The following is a 19,622-nucleotide window of genomic DNA, read 5'->3' on the forward strand; positions in this document are numbered from 1 at the left end:
AATGTCAGATCCGGCCGGACGACTTTGGAAAGTTTGGTGAGTTTTTGAGCATGGGAAGAGGCCGAAATTTCGATTTCAAGAGGAATAATAATAATAATAATAATAATAAACAGCGCAATTACAATAGGGACCTCATAGGACGTTGCCTACTCGGGCCCTAATAAAAAGCCAAGTTACTTTCTTTAAGTACTGGTCTGGGGTGTCTTCTGGCAGTCGTCTCATGAAAATTCTTAAACCTGGAGGGGGCTCTCACCCCCACAGAGGTCAATATTATTAACCTCTGTGTCACCACCGCAGCCCCACTGCTTCCACTGCACGTGTCAGCACGGGCTCATGGATGCTAACGTCTGTTTGATTATTACCACTCGAGCAAAGTAGAACGTTTATGTGCACCTCAGCAGCATGATGCATGTGCACAAACTTTGTACGTGCATCAGAATACTTAAAACAGGAACACAGGTTGTGTTGTTGGTCAAAGTCTTCGGCACTGCTGGCAGCACAAATAAATAAATAAATAAACAAACCCCTCACGCGTGACACCTGCTCTCAGCTCGTGTACACGCATTTCTGTTCTAACTGTAATTTGGGTTCAGCAGGACTAACGCAGTTAGTCTATGCAGTTAAAATAAAACTTTAGGTGATCAAACCCATAAATGTCACTCAGAGTACTCTGCAAATAAGCCTGATACAAACAGGATATAAATCTGCTTTCACCTGAAGTTTATTGATTGATCAGCTCTTGATTGGCTGAGTGCACGACTCGACTAATCTGGTGCGATCAGACGAATCTGAACGGGGTCACCTCAGAGAGTTAACTATCATGGCACGCCACACTTAGTCACAGAAAGGACAGAGAGGCTGCAGGTTTCTGTCTGACCACCAGGTGATTTCACTGAGTGTTCAGTGAAAATCACCTGGCGGAGTCGATGGTTTAAATTAAAAACAAAACAAAACAAAAAAAAACAAACAAAAAAAAAAACCCTGCACCCTCTGTGACCTTTCTGGAGTCAGGATGACGGCTGTGACATGTAACTGGACCTCATAGCAGGATGGAAGAAAAAAAAAAAAAAAAAAACACACACACACACACACACACACACACACACACACACACACACACACACACACACACACACACACACACACAGGATGACAAACCTCACTGTTGATGCTGTTGTTCCTTCTGGAGACTGGATCAGAGTGAAGCCACAGCTGCGAGTCGGCCCGGAGTCCCACCTACAGCCAGAAAACAAACGGCTCACAAAGACCACAAACCCCGCTGAAGGTTCAGGTGAGTTTGGCAGAAACATGTCTGTATCATAGCTGCAAATGAACAAATCCTTAAAAGGTAATTAACACTTTAATCATCATCAAAACATCATTTGTGCGACGTCTGTCTGTTTGATCTCCTGCTCCTCGCAGATTCTTGGCCTCATTTCTAAACTAGATATGTAGATGAAGGCTGACCCCAAAATTTACCTTCATGTTTTTGTTTTGGCAAAGGTCGAAGTTACTGGGATCAAGGCCACTGGGTCAAAAGTCAAAATTAAAGCTGGTGTTTTTTGTTTTTTTTTAACTAAACTCGTGTGGCTGTGGCCTCATTAGGTGACATGTTACTCATCTATATCTGGCACCACCACAGAAAAGAGCAGCCGCATATTTTAGACAGGTAACAAGTAGGTGCGTGTGTTTGATGTCACGCTGTGGATGTGGTAAAAAAAGTCACTGCACCATGACATTAGTCATGGTGCAGTGACTTTCCTCTTAACTTTCCTCAATGGGATGTACACAAACTGCTGAATCTGGTTAGCAAGGTAACTAGCATCAGCACAGTTTGAACATGTTTAATTAGAGGCTAAAAGGACTTTTTGTTGCCGGTGAACAAAAACAGTCATCAGATACACACCTGTCCAATCTCCAGAACAGAGTGCACGTTGTCCAGGTCCACAGCAAACTGGTTGTTCTCCATGTCGTACACCATCCTCGAACTGCCGATGTAGTCGAAGGTTTCCTGAAGTCAAATAGTGAACAAATGTTACTGACACCTGCACATACACACAAACTGCTGAGCAGACATTTACATTCAGTCATCACAGTTTTCTTTCCCATAATAATTTATAGAATCAGCTCAGTGGTTCTAGTCCTCAGGGGCTCTTCGTCCTGCACCTTTTCTCCCTGAACCTGGACGAGCCACACAGGATAAACCCACATTTAGTGTCTCCCTGCTGGTGACGAAGCAACTGGACTAGTTTAGCCCTGACCGTCTATGTCACATGACCTCCACTGGTAACCACTACTTCAACCAATCCAGGTGGCAGACATGAGCGTTGGACTCTGGGAGAAGCTGAAGTGCCTTATAAGATTAGGCTGAGTTGTCGCCTTTCTGAAAATGTTATTATGAACATTTGGAGCTGTAAGTCGATGTCACTCAGATAATGATGCTGGACTGAAACCAGGTGGACTTGAAACCAGCACAGAGTCAGCGGTCTACATGAACAAGCCTAGTAACATGACCAACTCAGTCCAGCTTCTTCTAAATAACTGAGAACCAAAAGAAGAGAACTGACCCCATGAAAAAAGGTGTAGAGGATGGTGCGGTTTGGTTCGGCCTCCTGGGTGACGTTACGAAGAGCGTGGGCGGCTGCCAGCAGGGTAACGAACCCAGAGACTCCGCTGTCTGCCCCTGGTGCCACGTCGAAGAAAAACGACCTGCTATCCACCTGCAAGGGAGATGAGAGGTGTGTGTTGAGGGAGGGGGGGGCATCAAGCACAGATCAGATTTAGCTATGTAGTTGTTGCTGTTATGACTGTTTTGTAAACTATTCAATAAATCAAAATGCAAATACGTACACACAAACTGTCCCCGTCAAAGCGCATATTAAACAAATATGTAGGACTGCCTTTTTGCATTTACGCAATATCTCTAAAATCAGAAAGGTCTTGTCTCAGAGTGATGCTGAAAAACTAATTCATGCACTTATTTCCTCTAGGCTGGACTATTGTAATTCATTATTATCAGGTTGTCCTAAAAGTTCCCTAAAAAGCCTTCAGTTGGTTCAGAATGCTGCAGCTAGAGTACTGACGGGGACTAGCAGGAGAGAGCATATCTCACCCGTGTTGGCCTCTCTTCATTGGCTTCCTGTTAATTCTAGAATAGAATTTAAAATTCTTCTTCTTACTTATAAGGTTTTGAATAATCAGGTCCCATCTTATCTTAGGGACCTCGTAGTACCATATTACCCCATTAGAGCGCTTTGCTCTCAGACTGCGGGCTTACTTGTAGTTCCTAGGGTTTGTAAGAGTAGAATGGGAGGCAGAGCCTTCAGCTTTCAGGCTCCTCTCCTGTGGAACCAGCTCCCAATTCAGATCAGGGAGACAGATACCCTCTCTACTTTTAAGATTAGGCTTAAAACTTTCCTTTTCGCTAAGGCTTATAGTTAGGGCTGGATCGGGTGACCCTGGACCATCCCTTAGTTATGCTGCTTTAGACGTAGACTGTGGGGGGGTTCCCATGATGCACTGTTTCTTTCTCTTTTTGCTCCGTATGCATCACTCTGCATTTAATCATTAGTGATCGATCTCTGCCCCCCTTCACGGCATGTCTTTTTCCTGGTTCTTTCCCTCAGCCCCAACCAGTCTCAGCAGAAGACTGCCCCTCCCTGAGCCTGGTTCTGCTGGAGGTTTCTTCCTGTTAAAAGGGAGTTTTTCCTTCCCACTGTGGCCAAGTGCTTGCTCATAGGGGGTCGTTTTGACCGTTGGGGTTTTTCATAATTATTGTATGGCCTTGCCTTACAATGTGGAGCGCCTTGGGGCAACTGTTTGTTGTGATTTGGCGCTATATAAGAAAAAAGTTGATTGATTGATTGATTGATTGATTGATTGATTGAAGTGAGTGAATTAGTGTAATTTTCAAGAACCATAACAGCTCAAATAATAAATATGAAAATCTTTATATAAGTTTAGAGCAGTTAGTCAAATATGACGTGGGAGAGTCACGAGTGACAAAAGCTGATTTGGTGAAGTGAATCCCCCTGAAGTCATCACATGTCAAATTACAGTAAACGGCGTCATTATTGACATGTTTTTGACAAACCGTCCAATTTGCTCTAATTGTTTGGAATTTTTAATCACCTGAAATCTGTGTAGGCATTCTGCATTTGGATTCTATTTCCAGACAGTAACTAAAGAAATGACTGAGAAATATGTTCGTGAGGGGAGAAAAAACAAAACATGACAACTCAGTAAAATCAGACAAATGAAGGCTCATCTGAGAGATCATGATGACTCTAACAAGAAGTAACAAATAGTTACTGCCTTTCTTTTTGCCGTCGGTGGTTGACTGACAACAAAAAACGACCTCATACCAGCTAATCTGCAGCAATTTCTGGTGAAACCACACGTCGTCCAACAGACACAGACATTTTGGGTTGTGACTCTAAGGAGGCGTCATCTGCAGGCCTGGTTCTGTACCATCCCGACCAGCTATGTGTTACTAATAACTGTTGGTCTTGATGTTAACTCACCCTGGCAGCTGCGATGACGACGCTCTCCCACATTTTGTGGCCCTTTTCTGTCACATTAAGCGGTCTGGTGGAGCTCCAAATATTGTAGTCACCCAGCGGGTCACACACGTATTCTGAACAGGAGATACCAAACGTACACACATTTTAAACTTTACATTAAAAAAGTACTACTGTACACAGATTTCAGTATTGCTGTACTCTATAAAATACTACTTTACCTCTGACATATACATTGAATACACAACCATTATATTACTGCAAGTGAAGCATATGTAAAAAAATAATAATACTTGACCGCACAATCCATCTCTCTTCTCAAGCCAACCTTTTTCTGTTTAATGTCCATAAAAACATACACTCATATAATTGAGTGTGAGCTGGAAGATGAAGTGGCGCCTCCTGTTTTTTTTTTTGTTTGTTTTACGAATTTGCTGACGTGTAGTCATGTCCATAGACTTTAATTCCTGTTGGGGTGCGTTTGGATATTGGAGAATAAAAATACTGCAACTGTGCTACGAAGTAGATGAATTTACACATCTACTCCAAAAACACGTATGACCGCGGCGTAACTGAAAGAAAACCCAACATGACTCAAAACGAGGATTATCAAGCTCAAAACATCATCAGCTCCGCAAACTCAGACTTTGGCTGTTAGGCGTCCTGTGATGATACACTTGTATTAATTTGTGCACCGCTGTGAACAGTCTGTTAGCCTCAAGTCAAAACAAACAGCTACGGAGACTGCCGAAAACAAAGTACTCATCTGTACTCCTCTTTCAGAGTGTTTACGTCACTCTGAGCAAACGTCCCAGGGCGCCATTGAATGGAATGTAGACAAACTGCTGCTAACGTTAAGGATGGAGCCGCGGATGAATTGCAGAGTTTTCATTAGCATCACATCGTGTCATGATGACTCAGTTTTAAAATAATAACTGTTCATTTTGATGTAGTCACGGTAAAAGCAGCAGCCGCTCTCCACTGTGAGAAGACGTGCTGCGTGTACATGTCGAGCAGTCACAAACGCAGCCCAGACTGGAAAGTTTGTTGTGCGCGGAGAAGTTCTTTTTCCACATGAAATCCACATCCACACAAAGCTCAGAAAAAAAATAAAAATAAAATAATAATAATAAAAAATTTGCATCCACGTGATTTGACCTCACAAATATTAGTTTGATGTAACTGTTCATGTAATTCCAAGTTCTTATAACTCTGATGTGTCCAATAATCCGCACACATGTAAGAATGGTCATCAATCGCTTTTGAGGATCCGCCCACAATATCAACCATATGTAATCAGGCAAAGAAATCGTCAAGTCGAAACATCTTCCCTACACACTGAACAAACTTTCTACTCTGGAACGGAGCTGGTTAAAAACAGAGGCACAGCTTTGTGCACGCTCACACGTGTTGCCATCTATGCAGCAACTGTGTGTTCACGGCACCAGTTATAACGGGATTAAAACAGTGTCATGCTCTGGTACAGACAGCAGACTCCGCACACATCTGGAGCCAAAATCTGACAGACTCTCTCAAACAATTAAAGGAGTGTCATCTCCTCTCTGCATGGAGCACTGAACCGGGCGGCGCACGTGACACTTGTGCACATCTGCGAGCTGGTAGAAAGCCTTGAAGCTCCTGAAAATAACAGATTCCTGACTTTTTCCAAGCGAGTGCTCGCAGGTCCACTGATGTGAATAAACACTGAGCATCACTGTATGTACTGTATGAATGATCAGCAGTTTCATGGCCTGATGATGCAACATCGGTTTCACTCTGTCTGTTTGCCATTGTGCAGTTTCTGCATTTGCTTGGACTGATGTCACTCGCTGAGAAAAAGGTTTTCCAGAAAAGCACCTGCTGAGTCACCGAGTGAGAGGTTTAATTACCAATAAAGTACGTCAGCGACCACTAATCGTGACCACATGCACGGACAGACTTACAACCATAAATAATTTGATGTGGTGCTGTTCAGCAGCACGTTAAATAACATGCAATATGTCTTTTAAAATGCAGCAAGAGAGAAAAAATGACTACACGTGTACATGTACCGCCAGGAGTGATGCCGAGGTTAAGGTCGTTCCTCCGCATGCACGTGGCCGTGTCGGTGACAGCAGACATGTGCGAGTACAGCTGCATAGAGCAGAGCGGGTACTCCGGAGCGCTTCCATTCACACCACGATTATGGTCATAGTAACACTAAAAGGGGAAAAAGAAAACCTTCATTTGTTTTTGAAAGACAGTAATGACAAGAACCATCAGGCAGCACTTTTTTTTTATTTACAGTACATCACTAATAATCATATTTTGTTCCATCAGACCACAGCACACTTTTCCACTTTGTGTCTGTCCATTTCAAATGAGCTAGGTGCCAGAGAAGGCGGCGGTGTTTCTGGATGTTGTTGATGTTTGGCTTTCACTTTGCATGGTAGAGTTTTAACTTGCACTTGTAGATGTAGCGACGAACTGTGTTAACTGACAATGGTTTTCTGAAGTGTTTCTGAGCCCACGCAGTAAGATCCTTTACACAATGTCAGTTTTTAATGCAGTGCCACCTGAGGGATTGAAGGTCAATGTTGGTTTTCAGCCTTGCCGCTTACATGTAGAAAGTTCTCCAGATTCTCTGAATCTTCTGATTATATTATGGACTGTAGATGTTGGAATCCCTAAACTCCTTGCAACTGAATGTTGAGAAACATTGTTCTTAAACTGTTGGACTATTTTTTCACACAGTTGTTCACAAAGTGGTGATCCTCACCCCATCTCTGCTTGTGAATGGCTGAGCCTTTTGGGGATGCTCCTTTTATACCCAATCAAGACACTCACCTGTTTCTAATTAACCTGTTCACCTGTGGAATGTTCCAAACAGGTGTTCTTTGAGCATTCATCAACTTTCCCAGTCTTTTGTTACCCCATCACAGCTTTTTTGAAACCTGTTGCAGGCATCCATTTCAAAATGAACAAATATTTGCACAAAAACAATAAAGTGTATCAGTTTGAACATTAAATATCTTGTCTTTGTGGTGTATTCAATTGAATATAGGTTGAAGAGGACTTGAAAATCATTGGATTCTGTTTTTATTTACATTTTACACAACGTCCCAACTTCATTGGAATTGTAAACAATGCAGAAAAACACTGTCTGTTGGAAATGGTGTCATTACTTAGTTTGTCCAACAGAAGGCGATTTGCCAGCATTGTTTACTGTTATCAAGCATGGTTGGGACCCCACCACTCCTTGGTCACATTAGCTACAAGAGACAAAGGCAAAGCGACCAGTTGCCATTCATTTTCAATCAGAGCAGATGTTCTGCAACCACAAGATGTCACTATACTGCCAGCTAGGTGGGGCCAAAATAGACAAGAAGTCTATTTTATACAAATGCTAAGCAGTGTTACACACCAACAGCTAATACGACCGAAGGCAGCGAGAAATATGTTGGTTGGTTGTTGACTAAACAGTCATCTATAATGAAGCTAAACTGTAAAAAAGTCAGGGCTTGATATTTTATTAAATGCCCCAATTTCAGTATTGCCCTCAAAAAAGCCCTATTGGGCAGCTGAAGAAGAAAATCATAATAATCATTTTATTTATAGGCACCTTTCTCAAATATTGTGGCCTGTCTCTCAGGGTTACAGTGGTTCACTCCGTACTCATGACTGACATTGTTTTTAATTATCTTGTTACACCTGGAAACAAACTCAATCATCAAATCCAAAGATGCCTGACATTCTGTTTCAGCATTTGAAAAAAGGTCTAATAGATAACCTTTCACTTTCAATTATGTCATGCTTACCTGTCGTATGACCTGAGTGTCATTGTCGTCTTTCAGGGAGAATATGGGGAAGTCAAACTCTTCATAGGACAGACCGTTTCCCAGCGGGTTCCACAGGGTCACATTACAGTAAGCAAATGATGGATCGTAGCTTTCTGAATACACACCTGAGACAAACAGAATAAATCATCAGCACAAATATGACAGATGGTACAGAGGGCATGCATAGCATAGAGGGCACAGATACTACAGAAGACACAGACACTACAGATGGTACACAGGACATGTTAATTAGGCGTCAACCCCTACTACTAATGTGGAAAAAAAATCCACCCATAATCCGTCTCAACTACTCTCACTCAGTTTTATCAGCTCTTCAACAGCATATAAAATAGGTGCAAATTTCATATGAGAGGGGAAAAAAAAAATCTAACGCTGACTTGCTTGTTAACACGTGTCAGACATTATCAATCAATCAATCAATTTTTTTTTTTATATAGCGCCAAATCACAACAAACAGTTGCCCCAAGGCGCTTTATTATCAGGTCAAAACGGCGGCGTCAGCTCTAAACAGGCCATCGTGTGAAAACAGCTTATAGTTTCACACTTGGCAGCTTCGCATTATTTTCTCATGCATTTCATTTAGAACTGATGAGGAAAAATATGATCAATTCTGTGATCAGAGGGTGAAAAACGTTGCTTTTGTAAAAAAAAAAAAAAAAAAGGAAGTGCTCAAAAAACAGTCTGAAAGCTGCAGCCGGGCCTTCTAAGGTTTATCTCTGTGACTTCAATCCTGCAGGTCAGGTTTGAGCATGCAAACCCACCAGTGTTCTCGTTGGGACAGGTGGTGTGCGGAGAAAAGCCCTCGGCCGGGTTTGTGTTTGGCGCCACAACAGCAACACCCGCCACCCTGCTGGAGCCGCTCTTCAGCTTCATCATGACACTCCTGACCACGAAAACAGATAAAACACTGATCAAACACTCCCGTGAGATAGAGTGTGTGGAACTTTATCTAGCCACAGATCTGCTGCTGTCAGCAGAACGGAGGGCTTTCTTACATTATAGTTTGTATTTGCAATTATCAATTGTCTGTGTTGCTTGGCTTTAAAGTGAAGAAGACCATGTAGTCCACTTATTTAAGACTGTGCAATGCATTAAAAAAACAAAAATCAGAAACCAAAATTCTGATGTGTGCCATTATTACGTTCAACTAGTAATAATTGTGGATTAATTACTGTATTTTGTCTGAAGTAATTGGGGTGTAAACATAATTTCTTTGTTGTTGCACTTGTGTAATGATAATAAATCTCATCTCATTCTATCTTACACGTCCTTACTTCATTGGAATTGGGTTTGTAATTGCAGAACTGCTACTTTACCCATTATTCAATATTTATCGAAATTCCAGTGTGCTAGCATGGTTTGGGAGGCAACACAACTGGCTGTTTTATTTCCCAACAGTTATCAGAACTCAAACAACACCCTTCAGTGAATATCTTGTCATTTATCTACCAAAGTGATCACGCCAACATGGAGCCAGTTGAATGCTGTGGTGCTAATTAACAGAGGAGGGTGTATGTCACACAAGTCTGCATTCTTGTCCCGCTAATTTTCCATTTCATTTTTGTAGCTGGATAAGAAATTTTCAGTTTATTTAGTTTTGTTTTTTTGCCAGCAATCCAACAGGCAGTGGTGAAAACGTCCTTGGAGAAGGGAATAATAAACTGAATGTTGGTATGAAGAACTCAAGTTGTTGTGTCTTTTGGTCAACAATCAAACAATATTGGATAATAACATTAATACCAAGTCCACACTGGTTTTATTACATTCTTAAAAACATATCTGACTGTGTATTGCAGCTACATACACCACAGATACACAACAGTATGCATTATTTAAATGAATAAACCCAGTAGTCAATGGTATAGTAAAGTAATAAAGTTACAGTTTTATTTTAAAAACAAAGATAAAGATTAATCTTGTAAAAGTGGGCTAATAATTTGAACTGCAGTAAATAGAATACAGCAAAACAAATACTAAATTATACTTGAACTTATGACTATTAATGTAAAAATACACCCTTAATATAAATATTATTTTTGTTACAACGGGGCAGTGCAGTCTCCTTTGAACCTGTGCGTGGTATCACGGGATTTGACCACTTCTGGGGACAGCCTGCCACTGTGCAACACAAACACAGCATCACTTGACACGGAAAGATGATGTTCCATTTGATTTTCAGCTGCAATCACCGAAGCAGTCGCTAAAAGTACAGTTTTCTTCGGATCCCGGTGGAGAAGGGAAGACAAGGCGAATGTGAGAGGTCGTGTCAGTAAGTGTTAGCCTACACAGCTAACCAGAGTATCTGTGTTCTCTCACCTGCACAACTGCATCAACATAAGCTTGAGCTCCGGGTCGTAAACAAACCACAACACATGTCTACTTTCCACCCCATCGTCAATTTTTCTTTCCATTTTCACTTTGTTTGCTGTGTAATTTGCCCAAAAACTCAGACAGTGCCATGTTTCTGATGGGGACATACAAGGGCTGTCCCCAGATGTAGGATTATTGCATCATATTTTAATCCTTTAGCGCCCACCTTCAACGGACTACGGTGCCAAATTGCTAGAAGTCACGATGTGATTAAACTCATAGAATATTTTTTTTTTGTTCAATTAAACTTCCATACTTGTCAAAAAAGTTAATTTGTCAATTAAAGTATTATAATCTAAGATCTGGTTAAAGGGTGTGTTCAGTGTACCTGTTAAAGAGGTGAGGCTCCAGGATAACCATGTAAGGAGGATTGGGGCCAGACTGCAGAACCCAGTCCAGGTTTTCCTCTGACTCAAGCACATGGAGCACGCCCACGTTACCAGACAGGGAGGCTGAAAACGTAAGAAAAACTCATTTGCTAACCAACACATATGACTATTTGCTAGCATAAAACAGTGGCTTGAGTGTGTATATCCCTGGTTTCTGTCCATAAAATAATGTTGTCATTTCACTAAGTTTTGCTGGTTGGGTTTCTGTGGGATAAAAACATCTTTTACTATGGAGTCAATTGTCATCAATTGTCAATTGTAATTTGTCATCTTCACAGCTCCAGAATGTGTGTGTGCAAACAAAAGCAGCCTTGCTTCCAAATGTAACCCATCTGATGCAACCACACAACATAAGTTGTCTGAAAATGCTGTTTCGCATTATGCATTTTGTTTCTAAATAATAAAGAAGAATGATGACAAATGTACTCACACTGGCAGCCTATCTGATGAGTTGCGTTGAGCAGTCGGACACATGGAGCAGTGTAATTGAGATTCACATAAATCTTCTTTTCCACTGAATTACAGCTGACAGCTGCAAAATAAAACACTTCTGTAACAGCAAACAATGGATGGATGGATGAGATTTATTGTCGTTGTCATTACAGGTGCAACAACAACGAGATTACGTCCACACTCACATTACCACAGACAAACAGCAATTAATCCACAATTATTACTTGTTTACCGTAATAATGGCACACATCAGAATTAAGACAACACATATACATTTGACACTGTTTATGTGCACTAAACTTGAAACAGTCCGTTATCCAAATTGAGACGATGTGAGTGTGTGGTAGCCGCTGCAACTGGAGTCGCGCTGCCGCTAGCTTGGGGGGAACAGGTACAGAGGGAAAAGGGGGTGGCGTGAGCGGTGGCCAGGACGGGGTGTGTGATGGGGGACAGGAGGTGAGGTAGAAGGGAAAATGGAGCATGCTTCAGTCTTTGTCCATGTGTGACAAAGACTGATTCTATGAATGACAAGCATTCAAAGAATAAACAGACAAAACCACTCAATTTGTCAATTAAAAGTTAGTTAAGGTCTCATAATCTACCATTATACTTATAATATATGATAAATGATCATATTATTTTATCTTTTAACAAAGCCCTAAATAAATTTGATGTTCTTTAATCACTTCCTAATGTATTTAAAGTTTGTTCCTCATTCCTACAGATGAAAATTTCAACACTAAAGACTGATCTCTCTGTTTTGACATGTTTCAGATTCTTTAGAATCACACCTAATGTGCAAGAACAATTTTTTTTTTGTCTCAAAGGGTAATCTCATTTACATTCAGAATGGTGGTACACTGGAAAAGCAGGTTTTTCAGATGATTTTTGTCTTGCCCGATAAACTGAGGTTTCACTGAGGTTAAATCCATTTTTCCTTATTAAAATTAGATTCATCACTTAATCCATTATGTGACAAAACAGTCAAAACAGGGAGGGGAAAAAAAAATCACTTCCAATTTCTAGTAACTGAAGGTAGCATCTTCAGTTTAGATATGAAATTGTTAATTAACTATTCAATTCAATTCAAATAACTTTATTTTTCTGTTAGGAACTTCACACGTGAAAGAGCAACAGAGAGCGTCCACACAGTACACCAAACTACCAATCACACACACACACACACACACACACACACACACACACACACACACACACACACACACACACACACACACACACACACACACACACACACACACCCTGCCCACATAATATATATATGTCTAGTAACTAAATAGAATAGTACCTCCATAATGGAGGAACAATAAATATTAATTAAAAGTAGTCGAAGAGGATTCAGTTGTTTCAAAGTCTTATGGGTGCAAAGTTTGACACGACTCTGTGTCTGAGGCCTGAGGGTTAGAGGCAGAACCGACTGTATAGCGTGTGTGTGTGTGTGTGTGTGTGATGTCCAGGGTGATTTGAGGAGCTTTCTTCTTAGTCCTCCTATCATATATGCTGATGAGTGATTCTTGCTCTTGTCCAATTACTTTTTATGCTCAGTTTTATGATCCTGTTTAGTGGGTTCCTATGAATGTTGGACAGTGCTCCTAACCAGGAAGTGATATTAAAGGTGATTATGGATTCAATGAAATATCTACAAAATGCTGTAAGAACAGATTGGTGGACGTCTGAGGCATTTCCAGAGGAAAAAGAGACTCTGCTGGCACTTGGAATGGATGATATCAGCATTTACCTTGAAGGTGAGTTTGTGATCAATACTGTCCCATGGTATCTGTATGTTTCAACCTTCTCTATCTGCTGATAGTTGACAGTCAGAGTTGGAATGGCGGAGGGGGCCTTACGGAAGTCTATTATTAGTTCCTTTGTTTTGGTGATATTCAGATCGAGGCAGTTCCACCTGCACCAGTTAGAAAAAGTGACCAGCTCAGTCTGCAGCTGATCTGAGGAATTTGTGAAATCCATGATGACAGTGTCATCAGAGTACTAGTAATGTCCGGGTTTGTGCTTCTGCAGTCGTTGACGTAAAGAGTGTGAAGAACTGGAGAGATAGCAGAGCCCCGTGGAACAGCTGTAGAGGTCATTTTGGATGAGCTGAGGTGACTGCTGACTCTCACTTTCTGGTGTCAGCATGTCAGAAAGGAGAGCACCCAGAGGATGAGGTGAGGACTGACATCTATCTGGAGAGGTTTCTGTCCCATCAGATGGGGTTGCACTGTGTTAAAAGCACTCAAAAAGTCCACAAACACCAGTCATAAAAAAGACCTGGGCAGCGTTAGCATGGCGTCGTCCACCCCTCTGTGATGTTTGTACGCAAACTGAAGCGGGTCAGCGTGCTTAGCGACATCTGCCTAAAATTGGGTGAGAATTAACCTCTCAAAGCATTTCATGACTAGCGATGTTAAGACCACAAGTCGATAGTCATTGTCACAGATGGGGTTACTCTTTTTAGGCACAGGGCATACGAGGGCTGTCAATAAAGTATAGGTCCTTTTTATTTTTTTCAAAAACTATATGGATTTCATTCATATGTTTTTACGTCAGACATGCTTGAACCCTGAAGTGAAAATTTTAACGGCTGATGAGAGATTTTGAGGTGATACTGTCGCTTTAAAGACTTCCCACGGTGCGAGACGTCGCGCAGCGCTCTCAGGCGCCATCGTCAGCCTGTTTCAAGCTGAAAACCTCCACATTTCAGGCTCTATTGTTCCAGGACGTTGTGAGAGAACAGAGAAGTTTCAGAAGAAGTCAGTTTCAGCATTTTATCCGGATATTCCACTGTTAAAGATTTTTTTAATGAAACACGTGCGGACGGGTCCGCGCGTCGGGACGCAGCCGACGCGGTACGGCGGCACAGGAAAAACACCTCCGTGTTGATAACCATTTGTAAAATCCAGGCGGCTTTTGATGGCTTTCAGTGGAGTGAGTATATGAGAAATTGTTTAACAGCTGGACATGTTCCAACTTGTCCTTAAGGCTTCCAACAGAGGTGTTTTTCCTGTGGCGGAGCATCGCGGCGGCTGCGACCCGACGCTGCAATTCGCCCGCACGTCTTTCATTACGCATTTCATTACTTATGCATCACACATGCGCACGAGGGTTCAAGCATGTCTGACGTAAAAACATATGAATGAAATCCATATAGTTTTTGAAAAAAATAAAAAGGACCTATACTTTATTGACAGACCTCGTATGATGAAGGATTTCCAGACTGAAGGGACGGAGTGTTCAGCCAGGGAGCAGTTAAAGAGATGGCAGTACACGCTAGCAAGCTGTCTGCTGCAGGCCTTCAGCAAGCGGCCACAGATCTGGTCTGGTCCTGGTGCTTTATTTGGTCTCATCCTTCTCAGCACCAGCTCAAACTCTGCCTGCTGCAGCTCCAGGTTTATATGGCTCAGCATCGTAGCAGACAGCTCCATCTTTAGCCTCTCCCTTTCTTGCAGTCAGATTGAGCAAATTGGTCTAAAGACTACAAAGTCTCTTTAAAGACTAAAAACTAAAGAGCCAATCAACAGAAAAATGATCAGCTATTTTGCTAACTGAATAACGCGCATGGTGAGTTATTTTTTATTAGCTGCAGCGGTAGTAAAAAAAATGATTGATTAAACAGAAAAACAATCCCTCAATTAGCCTATGAACATAATTATTAAAAGCAGATCTATTAAACTATTGTTTAAAGAGAGAGAGGGAGGGAGGGAGAAGCTCTCTAAACAAAGGCACTCCTTAATCTAATACAATCATGATAAAGATGTTTTGGAAAACTGTTTTCTTACAGTGGAATTTTGCCCTTAATAAAAAAAAAGCAGCCTATGTAGACGTTTCAACAAGGAGCAGTACACTTAGAATATTTTATCTTTAATCCTACCAAGGTATTATTTGTTTAGCTGATTAAAATAATCTTTTATTGCAGTCCTACAAAATAATTTCCAATTAATCAATCTTGCGGGCAAGTCCTTGGTGGCCGGGTCTACAAGGGTGGGACTCAGTCGGGCTCAACCCAAAGAAACAACGTGGTGTCACCTCTACATGAGCTCACTGCCCAGGTGACAGTGATGTGCTGTTTTTCGGGTAGTGGGCGGGGTAAACACCCATGCAAACTAATAAACAATTCATATTAATCAATACATTTCAGCAGAGTTGGTGGTCAAGTAGTTAGTCTCTTGATTTCAATGCAGGTTTCTGGTTCAAACCCCACCCCTGCCACATTTCTCCATATAATGTGGAGTTGCGTCAGGAATGGCATCCGGCGTAAAATTTGTGCCAAATCAAGATGCAGATTCACCTCGGATATGCTGTGACGACCCAGAGTGAAAAAGGAGCAGCCAAAGGGAGTGGACTTACGACTATTAATCATAAAACATTGATAATTTTAAGATTTATTCAGCCACACAGACAATAATTATTAATAAAATAATTCACTGCAGCTGCTTTGTGTTTTTTCAATCATATGTTTCAATAATCCACAAAAAATATATAACATTGAGCAAAGAATAGTCCAAGTGAGTCTGTCTGAAAGGGGACTTCATTTCTCGTTCGAATTAGGTTTTTTTTTTTATTCCACAATAACTAGCAATAATAAATAATCAGTAAATCATCTTTTCAGCTGATTTGGCAGAAGTGAAGCTAATCTGTTTGTGGCTGCAAATCAGCTGATTTAGAACGCAACCATAAAAATATGTTTAACATTCAGCTGCTAGAAGCAAATCAAGAACGCAGATAAAGTTTGAGAATCAGATGAAGCCCAGAAATTATTTGAAGCGAAATGAAAAGTCGCTGAATGACATTGTTAGCCGCCTGCTAACACTAGCTTAGCATTCAGCTAACTCAGAGCACACACACACACACAAAAAAAAAACATTAAACTTCACAGTCTTTTAGATGCAAACTCTCTGATAATATATAGACTTGTTGACACTCACACTGAGCACATTTATAATTAAACTTACCGATTAAGAAAACCGAAAACACTAATTTAATCGTTAATTTCTTCGACAGTAAGTCCATCTTCCTGGTTGAAAAAGAACACAAGAAAACAGGAAGTGCTGCTGGTTTCCGCTTTAAAAAGAGTTTGTTTCCGCTTGTTTCCTGTCTGCGAGAAGAAAGTTTTAAAACGAAAATAAAACAGAAAGGCTACGAAACTATTAATAGAACAGAATAATAAGCAAAACTATATATATATATATATATATATAAAGTAAAAAAAAAAAAACAGCTAATGTGAGAATCACTCTTTGCTTTGTCAATTTAAACATTTATCATTTTTGTAATAAGCATAAACATTATTCAGAAAACATGTATTTATTCAGTCTGTTGTAAAAACTCAAACTGTCTGAATTACTTGAAAATTTGACCCAAACAATGCGTATTGGTTCCCCCACCCAAAGGTCATCAGGATATATGGGTCTGGACCAGTGTTGCCAGTTACTTTATTTACTTTTTACAGTTACTTCATTAGCAGCTGCGTACAACTTGTCAACAGCTGCTGAATGTAACTCAAAAGTAACTAGTAATCTAACTTGGTTACTCTTCATATTGAGTACTCAAAGTTGCTGAGTACTCAATATGAAGAGTAACCAAGTTAGATTATTAGTTACATTTGTTATTAGTTACAAGTTGTCGGTATAAAATGACTAATAAAGCAGCTGTGGCAACAGTGGTCTGAACCAAGATTCTAAAGGAGTTTGACTTATTTTGTACCATTCAGGATCACAGTAGGTGACTTCATGGGAAAGGGCTGAATGACCAATATTCTAAACAGATTTGTTTTCAGAAGTGTCCTTGAACAAGACACTTTGTCCACATTACCACCTTCATAAATTGATATTAACCTTGGCCGGGAAAGTAGACCGGCGTGTCGTAGACTCTCATCCAGTTCAGCCTACACAAGCACGGGCCTATTCATCTAAGAGATTTTTGTAGCACTTACATCCTTTGTAATTAGAAGATCTTGACATTTTTACCTTCAACACAACTGATAACAGACGTCACACAGGCAACCACTACAGCTATAGTGAAGTCCATTGCCTCTGGACATCTACCAGAAATGTCCTGGATCATAAGAGTCAACCAGCCAATCAGAACTGGGAGACCTGCCAGAGATTTGGGTCCAAAGTTGTCATATTAGGCTACTGGTTAAAGTCCAGTTCTTCAAAAATAAAACCGGAGGCAGAGTCCAAAGCTTTGTGGAAACCAATTTGGCTGTCAAGATGCCCTGTCAAAATTCACATTTGTAATTGAAGGACTCACAGCACCTGTTGGTTGAGTGCCTGGATTTAAAACTAAACTGCATTGGTCCCCAAAAAGTAAGTTGCTGGTGCTGGATCGTGCTGAGAACTGCAGACTGGAGGGTAAAATACCCTGTAGCTGGTGCAGGTCAGTGACCACGTTTCTCTAAGGAAACAAACCAGACCCTGAAGCCATTCACTGAAGCACAAGCTGGTGCTGCACGTGCTCAGATTCCTCTAACAAACACCTGTTATGCAGCATCTGTGCCTTTAGTCAGGTTTCTCAGCTCCAGGATCTTCAGAATGCAACAAGAGGAAATTTGCAATTCCAGTATAATCCTGGCCATCTCAAACCTTTTTGGGGGATAATTGGGAGCTGAGGGTTGCTACAAACAAAGCAAACTGGTAATCTCTAATCAGTCCAAGTCTGATGCACTTGTGACTTGTACCCAAGAACTACAAAAAGAAAAAACAATCTCACAAATCCACCAATAAAGACTTTTATTTTTGTTTGTTGTCCAAATACAGATCACAGATCAACTCGAATGACTGAACTCACACAAGTCAGAAAGACAGCATGTGTGCTGACTGTAATCACACGTTTGAGCACACAGAAGGCGAAGCAGCACTGTTTCCAGGTTAAATGATGCACAGAACCACATGAAAGGATTAGACATTTAACATAAATCTCTTGCTGTGAATAAACATAAATCCCTGCTTCCATTTCTCTTATCAATAGCTATTATCTCTACAGTGTCTGTCTTCTTGTGTCTTCCACACATCCTTTTAACGGAACTGAAGGGGACTCACACGCAGACCGATCACGTCCTTGCCAATCTCAGTCACCTAGAAAATGAAGAGGGGTAGAGGGATAAAATCATTAACCTGGCTGATTAATCTCATGGTTTCTTCTCCATTCCAATCAAACCATCTGGTAATTAGCCAATACGAATGAAGACGGGACTTTTATGGAGAGGATTTCAGGGTATTCAGGCTTCCCCACACTTCCAAAGACAAAAGCAGCAGAGTGCTCTGGAGTCCAGAAGAGGGGTGAGGCAAAGAGAGCAAAAGATGCAAAATAAATCGCACTGATGCTCCTTAACCAGCAGTGGAAAATGAAATCAATCGTTAACTGCAGCAGAAAACAGGGAATCTCACATTTGCATTTTGTTTTCAGCTTGAAAAAAGACTGATTCCAGATTCACACCAAAGAAACAGTAAATATGCTGAAATATTCAGCTGTTCACAGCAACCTGCTAGTCTGACTCATGATAATGGCGTTCTCGTCTTGCCGGCTGTTTCCAACCTACCTGTGTGACCCTGCAGGTCTGGCCTTTGTAGGTGGGGCAGTAGCAGGCCCCAGACAGCGGGCACTTCTCCACGGGTCGGCCGCGATACAGAGGGACGAAGGAGGCGGCACACAGGTCAAATGGATTGTGGGGGTCATAGTTCAGCTGGTGGGCGTCTGTCAGGGTTTTCTCACAGGCTGCCAAAATCTTGCGAGTCTGAAAGGTAAAACATTTTTTTTACGATGAAGAAAAAAAATGACAGTACCGCAGATTTAAAAGTTCAAACTGAAGTCACTTAATAGAAATTGTGGCTGTTACACAACAAACCTGCTGTGCAACTTCTGGTTTTGGCCCCAGCTCGAGCAGGCGGCGAGCAAAGCCAGCGGCGGTTGTGAAGTTGCGCAGTTTGAAGCAGAGGTTTAGAGCTGTACGCAACACGAGCACCATGTGGACTGGCTGCAGGTTACAGTGAGTAAAATAAGCCGCCATCTGGAAGAAAGAAGGTAAAATGTAG

The 19,622-nt window shown here is 41.3% G+C and overlaps 2 protein-coding genes across 2 annotated transcripts in view; both read right to left on the minus strand.

The window, feature by feature from the left end:
* The window catches only part of ncstn (nicastrin), a 29,033-nt gene extending 12,366 nt beyond the window's left edge, over positions 1 to 16,667 (minus strand). The window contains exons 1-10 of the mRNA XM_034184110.1: positions 16,542 to 16,667; positions 11,549 to 11,650; positions 11,058 to 11,181; positions 9,121 to 9,242; positions 8,318 to 8,463; positions 6,572 to 6,719; positions 4,524 to 4,636; positions 2,568 to 2,720; positions 1,907 to 2,011; positions 1,159 to 1,236 (exon numbers count right to left, since the gene is read on the minus strand). Coding sequence (XP_034040001.1) covers positions 1,159 to 1,236; positions 1,907 to 2,011; positions 2,568 to 2,720; positions 4,524 to 4,636; positions 6,572 to 6,719; positions 8,318 to 8,463; positions 9,121 to 9,242; positions 11,058 to 11,181; positions 11,549 to 11,650; positions 16,542 to 16,599 — 1,149 coding nt within the window. The 5' untranslated portion in view covers positions 16,600 to 16,667. The remainder of the gene's footprint in view (positions 1 to 1,158; positions 1,237 to 1,906; positions 2,012 to 2,567; positions 2,721 to 4,523; positions 4,637 to 6,571; positions 6,720 to 8,317; positions 8,464 to 9,120; positions 9,243 to 11,057; positions 11,182 to 11,548; positions 11,651 to 16,541) is intronic.
* Positions 16,668 to 18,305: 1,638 nt separating this feature from the next.
* copa (COPI coat complex subunit alpha) overlaps positions 18,306 to 19,622 on the minus strand; it is a 35,817-nt gene continuing 34,500 nt past the window's right edge. Inside the window, exons 28-30 of the mRNA XM_034184109.1 lie at positions 19,436 to 19,597; positions 19,130 to 19,324; positions 18,306 to 18,665 (exon numbers count right to left, since the gene is read on the minus strand). Coding sequence (XP_034040000.1) covers positions 18,606 to 18,665; positions 19,130 to 19,324; positions 19,436 to 19,597 — 417 coding nt within the window. The 3' untranslated portion in view covers positions 18,306 to 18,605. The remainder of the gene's footprint in view (positions 18,666 to 19,129; positions 19,325 to 19,435; positions 19,598 to 19,622) is intronic.

The sequence above is a fragment of the Thalassophryne amazonica genome, chromosome 12, assembly GCF_902500255.1.
Source record: "Thalassophryne amazonica chromosome 12, fThaAma1.1, whole genome shotgun sequence".
NCBI classification, from domain to species: domain Eukaryota; kingdom Metazoa; phylum Chordata; class Actinopteri; order Batrachoidiformes; family Batrachoididae; genus Thalassophryne; species Thalassophryne amazonica.